The 13,184-nt window shown below is 46.7% G+C and overlaps 1 protein-coding gene across 1 annotated transcript; it reads left to right on the top strand.

The window, feature by feature from the left end:
- The first annotated feature begins 643 nt into the window (after positions 1-643).
- MRTO4 (MRT4 homolog, ribosome maturation factor) lies at positions 644-11,055 on the top strand. The gene is made up of 8 exons (XM_081203254.1): positions 644-860; positions 4,049-4,107; positions 4,435-4,538; positions 5,647-5,728; positions 5,852-5,919; positions 7,191-7,342; positions 9,037-9,113; positions 10,793-11,055. Exons 1-8 carry the CDS (start codon positions 833-835, stop codon positions 10,952-10,954), a joined length of 732 nt encoding a protein of 243 aa, XP_081059380.1. The 5' UTR covers positions 644-832; the 3' UTR covers positions 10,955-11,055.
- The last annotated feature ends 2,129 nt before the right edge of the window (positions 11,056-13,184 follow it).

The following is a 13,184-nucleotide window of genomic DNA, read 5'->3' on the forward strand; positions in this document are numbered from 1 at the left end:
GAATGTACTTAAATGGTTTATTGAATATTTACAGGTAAATTATAAACAGATAAAAACATTGGCAGGGTTGTTGTAACAATCTGCAGTTTTGTAAGAGTATATATTTAAAGAAGATGAATAAATGAGTAAATTAAGTTAATTTGGATAGGCAGAAGATATTAAAAACAAATTTAAAGAACCGCAGAAAGAGGGGGAAGGAAGTTTTGAAATGTCAAAATGATGGTAAAATTAGTTAAATGTATAAAATAAGTGAAATGTATGAACTGGAAAAGTATAAATAAAGAAATGGAGAAAAAATAGTTCCTGCTGATTTAGGTCCGATGTGGGATAGAAATGTTTAAAAACATTATTAATTAGCAGCAACATGGATTATTACCAGACCGACCCGAAGGCTCAAGCTGAGGATTTAACCTGGAACTTTCTGCATGGAAAGCTGGTGGAGATAGTTGTCCAAAGTCAACCCAGAAGTTGAACCTCCAGGGCGCATCTTCCTTTCAAACTCTATGTGACAGAGACCGTCAGGCCCTGAACGGAAACAGCCCCGGGGTCCTGCCTATGACGAGGAGCCACCCGAGACAGCGCGAGGACCCCTCTCGGGACTGTCTACTCAAATCGCCTGATTACAAAAAAAACCTGATTCGCCTCGTTCAGACCGTCTTATAGCTCAGTTTAATTAGCCGAGAAGGTCGTCTTCGACGGCGGTTGCGGAGAGCTGAGAGGGAAGGGTTCCTATTGGCGAGTCGGGCGTCTTTTTGGTCGCCTACGTCCTTCCCAACAGCCCCCGCGCCGAGCAGCAGCAGGAAGAAGGCGCAGAACCCACGTGTTGGACAAGATGCCCAAGTCCAAGCGGGACAAGAAGGGTGAGTGATGCCGCAGGTCCTCAAGGAGGGTTTCCCTACGCACCTATGTATTTCCCCCACACACACCTATGTATTCCTAGTTTTCAGAGCTTTATGTTTGGAAGCTGTGGCAAGCGGGTGTTGTAAACAAAAATTGCCCTTTTTCCCTTATGGGGTATCCAAGAGCCCATATAGAGTCCTTACGTAGGTTCCCTATTGGTAGGAGAAAATAACAGAGGCCAACCAGAGAATATTGAGAAGCAAAGCAGCTAGTAAGCTTGATCTTTATTGATCTGTTGCAACAGGGTGCTCCCCTCACCCGCAGGAAAGGAGGAGGACCTAGAAAAATGGCGTGCAAAGCCTTATAAAGACTTTTGAAATTCCCATCCTGTAGATCAAGACTACCCCCAGAAACATCAGACATTCATCACAGAAAAGGCGGCCTAAACAGGTATCTGGGGGGTGGTCTTAGGTTACACCCCTTCTGTGATGTATGTATGATGTTTCTGGGGGTGGTCTTGATCTACAGGGTGACAATTTCAAAAGTCTTTATAAGGCCTTTTGCGCCATTGTTGTGGGTTTCCTCCTCTCTCCTGCAGGTGGGGGGAGCACCCTGTTGCAACAGATCAATAAAGATCAAGCTTACTAGCTGCTTTGCTTCTCATTATTCTCTGTTATTTTCTCCTACCAATAGGGAACCTATGTAAGGACTCTATATGGGCTCTTGGATACCCCATAAGGGAAAAGGGCAATTTTTGTTTACAACAGAAGCTATACCTATACTGTATTGCCGTGATAGTGTCCCTTATTATTTTAATGAGGGGGCTGGTGCCATGTTGCTTTTGTTGTGACTTTATGGTTTTAATAGGCTAGGATTAGACTGAGGGGATAGCTCAGTCGGTAGAGCATGAGACAACTTAGTCTCAGGGTCGTGCGTTCGAGTCCCATGTTGGGCAAAAGATTCCTGCATTGCAAGGGGTTGGACTAGATGACCGTTGTGGTCCCTTCCAACTCTACAGTTCTATCTGTAGCAGTGGTTCCAAACCTTTTTTGGCTAGGCCCCACCTAAACATCTCTGAAATCCTGATTACCCCCCCCCCCATGACATGTAATTATTATTACAGCGGTTCCTCGGGTTACAGACGCTTCAGGTTACAGACTCCGCTAACCCAGAAATAGTACCTCGGGTTAAGAACTTTGCTTCAGGATGAGAACAGAAATTGCGCGACGGTGGCAGTGGGAGGCCCCATTAGCTAAAGTGGTGTCTCAGGTTAAGAACGTTTTCAGGTTAAGAATGGACCTCCAGAACGAATTAAGAAGAAGAAGAAGAAGAATATCTTTATTGTCATTGCCCCCTTCGGGGACAACGAAATTACTTGACTGCTCCATAAAAACACTAATTAAACAATACAGTATAGTACAGCAAGGGAGATTAGATGACTTTCAAAGTCCGGGCTTCCCATTCAGGGCCGAGATCGCTCTGGAGAAGAAGCTGTTCTTAAGACGGCTCATTCTTGTCTTCATCGTCCTGTATCTCTGTCCCGACGGCAAGAGCTCGAAGAGACAGTGACCAGGATGCGATGGATCTTTTACTATGTCCAGTGCCTTCCTATGGCACCTTGTGGCATAAATCTGCTCTAAGGTGGATAGTGGCTAGCCAACAATGCTCTCTGCTGCCTTAACAACCCTGCACAACCCCATCCTGTCCTGGGCAATACAGCTTCCGTACCACACACATAAGCCCTAAGCGAGCACGCTCTCAATGGCACAGTGATAGAAGGCAAACAGCAGTTTCTGCGGAAGATGGTTTTTCCTTAGAATTCTCAAAAAGTACAGTCTCTGCTGCGCCTTCTTCACAAGCCCCCTTGTGTTGACACTCCAGGACAGATCCTCTTGTAATTCAATGCCCAGAAATCTGAATGTTGTTACCCTCTCCACACAGACCCCATCAATCAAAAGTGGCTGGACGTTGCTCTTCTGTCTCCTGAAGTCCACCACAAGCTCCTTTGTCTTCCTTGTATTTATGAGCAAGTTGTTAGCTCTGCACCACTCTGTCAGCCGCTCCACCTCATCTCTATTAAGTTTTTAACGCTAGGTACATTTGTATTCAGAAAGTGAGCTCCTATTCAAGTGGTAAAGGTAAAGGGACCCCTAACCATTAGGTCCAGTCGTGACCGACACTGGGGTTGTGGCGCTCATCTCACTTTATTGGCCAAGGGAGCCGTGGAGGAAGCCTAAAAGGCCATTAACTGTTAGTAGCTCATTCTCGAATTGCCCCCCTGTGGGGCATGTGCCCCACTTTGGGAACCACGGATCTATAGTGTTGTTGTTTGGATCCATCTATCTTAGGAGATAGTGGAGGAGTGTGCTTTTGGGGGTGGAGCCACTGGAGAGTTACAGCGCCTGCTGTGGCTGTAGAGATTGATACAGGAGAATCGTATTTTGTTTCAGGTGGGGTAGATGAAGGCACCTGCTTGTGCTGCTGCAGATGCACCAGGCATTTCGTCTCTCTGCGCTCCTCCCAGCAGTCATTCCTCCCATGGTCACTGCTATAGATGCACAGCCTGAGTGCCTGTCTTCAGGCACTGTGGGTCCTTTGCAAAGGATTCCCACACAGCGGAGTTGATGTTGCCAGCCTTGTGTCATGTTTGCAGACATCTTTTGTGATGCAGAGTTGGTCTGCCAATGGGTCTGGTGCTGGAAGCTGGCTCCCCAAAGTATCCTGCCATCTTCCATTCTGTGGACATGGCCAAACAAGCGTGGATGTTGCTGAGACAGGAATGTGAACATGCTAGGAATGGGGGTTTGGGAGAGCACATCTTTGTTTGAAATTCTGTCCTGCCATTCCATACCCAAAATGTGCATGTTTGTATTATAGTTTTAATTCTGTTAATGCTTAATTGTTCTTTAATTATTGTTTCCTACCCCCCTACGTTTTTAGCTGTTCTTATTTCTATCTGCAATCCACCTTAAGTCCCTGTCAGGGAAGAATGCAATGTATAAATAAATATATAATGATAATAGCCTGATTTACCATGACTGCGACAATTGCTGCAGGGTAAAGCAATAAGTCAAATATAACACTGAGTGAAATGTCAAGTTTGCACAAACTCCAGGTTTGCCCCGAAACTGCCTTAACTAGGCTCTCCCTGTGGCTGCCCAGCTGGACTGTACCATATGAGACTGAATCTCTTTCTTTTTCCTTCCAGTCTCCTTGACGAAAACAGCCAAAAAAGGATTAGAAGTTAAACAGAGCTTAATAGAAGAGGTAAGCAACATTGCAAACTATGACTCTGATCCCATGTGAAAAATTGCTTTGGAAAAAGGGCTTGGGATTATGTCGCAATTTAGAGTCACGTAAATGCAGAGTCTTGAAGGAATTTTTATTTTTCTCCCTGTCTTAGAACAGAAACCACAAAAAGTAAAATGAGGCCATAATATAAAATGGCAGAAGCAATATAATGATAACATAACCACCTCACCCCAAAAACAGAAATGTTAAAGGTCACTTCCTTCATTCTGAATCTTGAAGGCTGTTTCTGTTTAGAGAATATATTCTTCTTACATTCTGACTTCTAAACTTCTTCACCTCCAGCTGCGGAAATGTGTGGACACATACAAGTATCTCTTTATTTTTTCCATCGCCAACATGAGAAACAACAAACTGAAGGATATTCGGAATGCCTGGAAGCACAGCAGGTAAAAAGAAGAAGTCGGGTTGCCCGTGACTCTTTCTCTGACCTGCTTGCAAAACTGTTTGGATTGACTTAGAAAGAAAGAAAAAACACATTTCAGGGAAAACCTCCCCCTGAACAATGGAGGGCTGTGCATGCTCAGCAGCCATAAGATAATTGTTTAAAAGAGTGGGGGAACTGTCATAATGGAGGAATGGAGTATCCTGGAAAGGACATGATTCTGAGGTGGGGGGGGATCGTTGTTGTTATTATTATCATTGTTATTGTTACCATAATCCATTTCTTAGTCACTTTCTACACAACCATCAACAATGTAGAATAAAAGCAGTTTAACCACAACGCAGCTCTCCCTCTCTGCTGAAGCCAGGAGAGTCTTGCTCTCCCGGCTTCAGCAAAAGGAACCCAAAGCCTCTGAAGCGCAGCGGGACCTCGCGCTGTGCTCTGGAGGCTTGAGGCGGCTATCCCTGAAGCCTGGAGAGCAAGAGGGGTCGGTGCGCACCAACCCCTCTCGCTCTCCAGGCTTCAACGAAGGCAACGCAAAGCCTCTGGAGCGTGGAGGGAGCGCTCCCTCTGTGCTTCGGAGGCTTCGCGTTGCTATCGCTGAAGCCAAGGAGCCTGCATTCGCTCCATAGGACGCACACACATTTCCCCTTAATTTATGGAGGGGGAAAAGTGCATCCTATAGAGCGAAAAATATGGTAATACAATACAGAATAGTCACCCATGGTAGAGACATCCAGTCATCCAGCTTGGAAAGCTTGTTGCAACAAAAATGTATTCAATCATTTCTGGAAATTCCTGCTAGAGAGTGCCAACTATATCTTGACCAGGATGCTGTTTTGCAGAACAAGGGCAGCCACAGTAAAGGCCCTGAGTTACTCAGAGCAGGCTTTTGAGATCATTGGCACTTGCAGAAGAGACTCCCACATCCCACAGTGATCTGCTCCTTAAATCTACTTAATCCATGGATTATTGTCTGCATTGCTGACTTAAATATACTCCCAAAACGAGTTAGCTAAGTGTTCGTTGAGTAAGAGCATGTTGGTGTGAAATGTTTGATATTGGGGTCTCCTCCTGCAGTAGATTTGACCGATTGATTTCCTTTTTTGCAGGATATTCTTCGGGAAAAACAAAGTGATGATGGTGGCCTTAGGACGGAGCCCAGCCGACGAATACAAAGATAATTTACACCAGGTGGGGTGTCTGGCGTGTAAACACTTTCACCAATGACTTCTGCAACTTAGATTCTGCGTGTGACGAATTAGGGGCACGCAGTGAATATTTCCCTATTATCTCCATTCTCCTTTCGTTTTTCAGGTCAGTAAGCATCTGCGGGGAGAGGTCGGGCTTCTCTTCACCAATCGCACCAAAGAGGAAGTTGCAGAGTAAGCCTTTCCGAGTCGCTTCTGTCGCTATAACGTTAGGGGATAACATCTTGCTTGTGAACATTGGAAGACTCAGGATAGATAGATAGATAGAATACCCCGCCCTTCCCGGTTCAAAAACTGGGCTCGGGACGGCTAACAACAAATTTAAAACACTTAATTGTAAAAGCAGCATAAAATACAGTATAAAAACATGAATAACAATAAAATTCAAAGTTCAGAAATCAATTTAGGGGAAATCCATCTATAATCCCCAGGGCTAGCTGGCTGAATTGGTCCTACTTGGGCCAGCGAGGAGGCCAGGGGAGAATTAGCTGTGGGGTCTCAGAGCGGGTAATCTTCATAAAAGGGGCGGGCGAGGGAAGAGAAGGGAAATAAAAGATGAGGCTGAATTCAAATTAAAGGCCAGGCGGAATAGCTCTGTCTTACAGGCCAGACGGAAGGAGGTAAATCCTGAAGGGCCCTAGTCTCATGGGACAGAGCATTCCACCAGGTCGGAGCCATCACTGAAAAGTCCCTGGCCCTGGTGGAGGATAGTCTGACTTCCTTAGGGCCCGGGACCTCTAAACTATGGTTATTCATGGACCTTAAGGTCCTCTGCGGGGCCAACAGGAAGCTGGAATATGTCATAATTCTTGATACCGTAATATGGAATACAGTGGACGCTCGGGTTGTGAACGTGATCCGTGCGGGATGCACTTTCGCAACCCCGTCTGCGCACGCGCGGGTTGCAATTCAGCGCGCATGCGCGAATGCCGAAACCCGGAAGTAACCTGTTCTGATACTTCCGGGTTTCGGCAGTCTGCAACCTGAAGCGGACGCAACATGAGGTATGACTGTATGTAATTGAAGAAGAGTTTGGATTTGATATCCCGCTTTATCAGTACCCGAAGGAGTCTCAAAGCAGCTAACATTCTCCTTTCCCTTCCTCCCCCACAACAAACTCTCTGTGAGGTGAGTGGGGCTGAGAGACTTCAGAGAAGTGTGACTAGCCCAAGGTCACCCAGCAGCTGCATGTGGAGGAGCGGAGACGCGAACCCGGTTCCCCAGATTACGAATCTACTGCTCTTAACCACTACACCACACTGGCTCTTATGTTTTCCATTTTGGCTCTTATGTTTTCCATTTTGTTTGCCAGTTGTTGTTTTTGTATTGTAAGCCGCTTTGAGTGTTCTTTCCTTAGAAAAGCAGCGTATAAATATTAAATCCAGATTCCAAGGTTTTGCAAACAGCTAAGCTTAATAGATTTGTTGCTTCCTTCCCTTCCCCAGGTGGTTCTCTCAGTTTAAAGAGAACGACTTCGCCCGAGCCGGGAACAAAGCAACCTTCACCGTCAATCTGGATATGGGGCCCTTAGAACAGTTTCCCCACTCCATGGAGCCACAGCTGCGGCAGCTGGGACTCCCGACGGCGCTGAAAAAAGGTGGGTGATGTGTCCCGGAGTTAACCCGTGGAACTCCTTTCCACAGGAGGCAGTGATGGCCACCAACTTGGATGGCTTTAAAAGAGGATGAGACACATTCATGGAGGAACAGAGGGTGCACATGTGTTCGAATCCTGCTTGCTGGTTTCCCCTAATGGGCTCCTGGTTGGCCACTGTGAGAATCAGAGCCTAGACTGGATGGGGTGCTACTCTGATCCAGCAAGCTTTTTTTACATTCTTATGCGCACACTATTGGAAATAGCTTAGCCGTGCATTAATGTGGACCCAAGAGAAAAACACTATGTATGTGAGTCTCCTTTCGCGTTAGCATGATTTATTTGGCCGTCCGCACTTCCCTGCATCATGACAGTGAAAAATTCCCACGTTCGTTTTCCATCAGCTCAGCACAGGGAAACGAGGATTTACACAACAACGTAAGAAAGTAAATTATAAGCAATTCCGAGCTCCCGTCTGGTTTTTTAAAATCTTTCTAGGCAATAAATTGAAGCTTCTTTAAAAAGCCCTGTTACCTGTTACTGCTTTTAACTGCCCACAGCCTTTTCCTTCTGTGTTGTTTCATTGACAAATAGAGAATCCAATTTATTTCTTCCTTTGCAGTCCTAATAATAATAATTAAGATGAAAGGTACGAACTTTAAAATCTATTTTAAGAGCAGTTATTCAGTGCCCGAGCCAATAATATTCTCTTGCTCTAGAACAGGGTTTCCCAAACTTGGGTCTCCAACTGTTTTGCGGCTACAATTCCCATCATCCCTGACCACTGGTCCTGGTTAGCTAGGGATGATGGGAGTTGTAGTCCAAGAACAGTTTGGGACCCAAGTTTGGGAAACCCTGCTCTAGAAGCTTATCACCTCCCCAAAGAGATGTCTTTCCCCCAGTACAGTGATGAATGTCTTCTTCAGGACATCTGAGGCTGTGCCCTTTGACCCCCCCCCCCCTGCCCACAAGGGAGTTAGGTGGTCAGATTTATCTTCTAACTTCCTCTCTTCACCGCAGAGTTATGTCTGCTAGCAGACGATATATTGGTTCGTCATAGATCCAACCGAAAGTCCTGGTGTGTGGGGGTCTCCTGATCATATGCAGAGGGTCAATTCTGCCCCCTCTTCAGCAGACACTCATGCCTTCCTCTTGTCTTTCAAGCTGGGAGGGAGGTGGCCTCTTCCCAGATAGCTTGTGCTGATAGAAACTTTGTCAGTTGCATAGCTGTCAACTTTCAGATTTGAAAATAAGGGATCAGCAGCCGCGAAAATAAGGGATCAGCAGCTGCGAAAATAAGGGATCAGCAGCCGCGAAAATAAGGGATCAGCAGCTTCACCTGTCCCGGGGAGCCTCAAAAATAAGGGATCAGCAGCCTCACCTGTCCCGGGGACAGTCTGCGGGATACCTAACAATCCGGGATAGCAGCGGGAAACGGCGCTGGAATAAGGGTATTTTCCACCAAAAAAGGGAAGGTTGGCAGCTATGCAGCTGCCGAAAGCTCTGAACACCTTCTCTGCAAGGAAGCAAAAAAAAAAATCCTTTCCTCCACATCCTCTGCCAGCCTTCCACCCATTTCTGGAACCCAGCAATGCTTCCTGAGCTCCAGCCAGCATGGCCAGGTTATGGGCCAAGTGACTTCTATAAGCCAATTCCCTCTGGCCACTTCCCCTCCTAATCTTCCTCTCTTGTTTGCAGGAGTGGTGACCTTAATCTCGGATTACGAGGTCTGCAAAGAGGGGAGCATCCTGACCCCGGAACAAGCACGTATCCTGGTGAGCAAGTGGCAAAGAACACGGGGTGGATCCCTCAACTGAGGGATCTCCAAGGCCTGGGGGGGGGGTGTGTCTTTGATTGCTGCTGTGCAAGGCGTCTTCCTTACAGGTCGATGCGTCGAAGCTTGGAGTCAATGAATCTCATCCCCATGGACTTTGGTGTTTTACTGCGAGAGACAGCACGGTGTAGTGGTTAGAGCAGTGTTTCCTCAAACTTCTGCAGTTGGGCTACAATTCCCATCATCCCTGATAGTTGGGGGTGATGGGAGTTGTAGTCCAACAACAGCCAGGGACCCAGGTTTGAGAAACACTGGGTTAGAGCGTTGGACTAGGAACTGGGAGATCAGGGTTCGAATCCCCACTTGGCCATGAAGCATAACGGAGGTGACCATGGGCCAATCACTGTCTTCTCTCAGCCTAACCCTCCCTCACAAGTTTGTTGTGGAGATTACACAAGGGCAGAGGGAGAACCATGTATGTGTCGGATTCTCAGCCTCAGTCAGAGGGAACTGGCCAATTCTCCAGGCACTAGGCTTGAGATCCTGTTGACCTCCCGTCTGCGTCTCCCGGCAGGATACAGGCAAGGTCACTATCAGCGATCCCACTCAGCGTGAGAGGGACACACTACTCCTCCCTCCTCCCTGCTTTCCCTCAGGGAGGGGGGAAAGAGACAGACAGAAATCTATTTACATGTCTTTATTTCTGTCATTGCAGCAGTACAGAGAAACGTGTCTGCACTCTCCAGTCTCCAACAGTAGGGAGAGAAACTCCACCCCTGTACTTCCAGTACAGGTCAGATGACACTCTGAGCTAACATCCAGTGCTCAGAACAGTGAATAGACTGCTCCTTTGTTCCAGTAGTACAGTCCCAAACATCAACATCCTGTTTTGCATTCCAGACACCTGCAGCTCGCTCTAGCATTGCTGCTTTTTCCTGACATCATGCCCCCTGAGCCCCGTGGAGAAAAAGTTGGGCTGTAAATATAATAAATACTGCTACCTCTTCTGCTGTCTGGGACGTGGGTGGCGCTGTGGGTTAAACCACAAAGCCTAGGACTTACTGATCAGAAGGTCGGCAGTTCGAATCCCTGTGACGGGGTGAGCTCCCGTTGCTCGGTCCCTGCTCCTGCCAACCTAGCAGTTCAAAAGCACGTCAAAGTGCAAGTAGATAAATAGGTACCGCTCCAGTGGGAAGGTAAATGGCGTTTCCGTGTGCTGCTCTGGTTCGCCAGAAGCGGCTTAGTCATGCTGGCCACATGACCTGGAAGCTGTACACCGGCTCCCTCGGCCAATAAAGCGAGATGAGTGCCGCAACCCCAGAGTTGGTCACGACTGAACCTAATGGTCAGGGGTTCCTTTGCCTTTACTTCCACTGTCTAGTCTCCTCCCACTTCTGTCTTTTCTCATGGAGAGGAAGACTGGCTCACTTCAGAACCACGTCATACTTGTTTCAAGTTGCTAGACCTCATTGTTTGGGTAGAGTCCCAGAAGCGGAAGCCTGGGAAACTGCCCAGAGAAGAAGCCCACCCTCAACTACAGGAAATGTAGCTCTTGTTCTAGGCGAATAAGATACAGATTTAGGTACAAAGAGAAGGCAGTTTTGTGTGTTTTGTTTCTTGGCATAAATAGCTGTGGCTGAGGACACTGGGCACGGCGATCACTTTTCTCTTTTGTTTCAGAAACTCTTTGGGTACACGATGGCAGAATTCAAGGTGACGATCAGGAGTGTGTGGAATGCCGAGACGGGAGACTTTGAGCTGCTGGCCGAAGAGGGAGAGGACGTCGCAGAAGGGATGGAAGAGGAGGAGGAAAAGGATAACTGTGATGAGGATGACAACTAGGCAGGAGCAGGATTGTTCCTATAGGACTAAACTGCTCACCTAAGGACTTTATTTATCATATTTTTATATATAGATATAAACCTGTATGAAGGACTTTTAAAGTTTTGGTCTGTTTCCTTTACACACCATTTAAAACCCCCAATTTGGATAAATCCAAGCTGTGCGCATAGCTTAGCAGAGCAACTCCTTGGCATGCAGAATAATAATAATAATAATAATAATAATAATAATAATAATAATAATAAAATTTTATTTATATCCTACCCTCCCCAGCCGAAGCCGAGCTCAGAGCGGCTAACATCAAATATATAACACATTAACATAAAATCAGGCCATCAATTAAAATACATCCTCAAATCAGATCAGGATCAGAATAAAATCCAATCAGATGGCAACCCGCAGATTAGGGTTGGGGATCTAAAATGCTCACCAGGCCCAACTGTTTGTGCTGAACTTGTATGGGCCTGTGAGAAAAATTGGGAGGCAACTTTCATGCAAGTTCTTATGAAAGGGAAGAGGGAGTCAGGCTGAACCCCGACCAAAGGCCTGGCAGAACAGCTCCGTCTTGCAGGCCCTGTGGAAAGATGTCAAGTCCCGCAGGGCCCTAGTCTCTTGTGACAGAGCGGTCCACCAGATCGGGGCCACAGCCGAAGAAGCCCTGGCTCTGGTTGAGGCCAGCCTAACCTCTCTGTGGCCTGGGACCTTCAAGATGTTTTTGTTTGAAGACCGTAAGTTCCTCTGTGGGACATACCAGGAGAGGCGGTCCCGTAGGTACGAGGGTCCTAGGCCTCATGCTTTTACTTGGGAGGGGAAGGACTTCAGCTCCATGGTAGAATACCATGAAGGCAGCCCTGTTTAGGAAAGCTTTTAATGTTTAATAATAGTAATAATAATAATAATTTATTACTTATACCCCGCCCATCTGGCTGGGCTTCCCCAGCCACTCTGGGCGGCTTCCAAAAAAAATATTGAAATACTGTACTACATCAAACATGTATAGATTATTGTATTTTAATATTCTGTTGGAAGCCACCCAGAGTGGCTGGGGAAACCCAGCCAGATGGGTGGGGTATAAATAATAAATTATTGTTATTGTTATTGTTATTACCTGCTTTTACACACAGAAAGTTCTGGGGTTCAATCTCTGCTGATTCCAAGGTTGGAAATATCTCCTGTCTGAAACTCTGGAGACCCACTGCAAAGGTGAACGGTAAAGGACCCCTGGACAGTGTTTCTGGTTAATGTGGCCAGCAGAACTAAACCGCTTCTGGCGCTACAGAAACACCATGACGGAAACCAGAGCGCACGGAAATGTCGTTTACCTTCCCGCTGCAGTGGCACCTATTTATCTACTTGCACTGGTGTGCTTTCGAGCTGCTAGGTTGGCAGGAGCTGGGACAGAGCAACGGGAGCTTAGCCCATTGCGGGGATTCGAACCACCAACCTGATCAGCAAGCACAAGAGGCTCAGTGGCACCACCCACTCCTAGACCCACTGCAAGGGAGTGCAGGCAATCCTAAAATGAGGTCAGCAGCTTTGCCAGGATGAGTTGCACTTAAAAAACCCTACATCTTTCTCCAACCTCCACTGCTCTCCCCCTTCCCCACGTAGTTCCATGTGTTCCAAAATATTGTCGCTGTCTCTGCTCAGAACATCAAATGATAAAGAGAGCAGCTACTACCTCACCCCTGGGCAGCATTATATAGATTTGGCTGAAGGATCAGATAAAGCACTGGTGGGAGGGGCTTGGCCTGTAGGGATTGCTACGCAGCCCACCAAACCTTTGCAAAACATTGCCGGTTAAGAAATTATTCTGACAGAACCACCACCAGTTTCTTTATAGGAAAGGGCCTCAGCTCAGGGGTAGAGCGTTTATTTTACAGTGGTACCTCGGGTTACAGACACTTCAGGTTACAGACTCCGCTAACCCAGAAATAGTACCTCAGGTTAAGAACTTTGCTTCAGGAAGAGAACAGAAATCGCGCAGCGGCAGCAGCTAGAGGCTCCATTAGCTAAAGTGGTACCTCAGGTTAAGAACGGACCTCCACAACGAATTAAGTTCTTAACCTGAGGTACCACTGTATTGATTTAATAAAATTTATATACCACTGGATTGTTAAAGCAAGACCCAGAGAAACTATTATTTTAACTTTTTGGAAGTCTCTTATTAAACACAGACTAAGGCTCACAGCATCTGGGTAGCCTTGTCTAAGCAAAAATGGTTTTAGCA

This window comes from Podarcis bocagei, assembly GCF_964188305.1.
Source record: "Podarcis bocagei genome assembly, chromosome: 7".
In the NCBI taxonomy this organism is placed as follows: domain Eukaryota; kingdom Metazoa; phylum Chordata; class Lepidosauria; order Squamata; family Lacertidae; genus Podarcis; species Podarcis bocagei.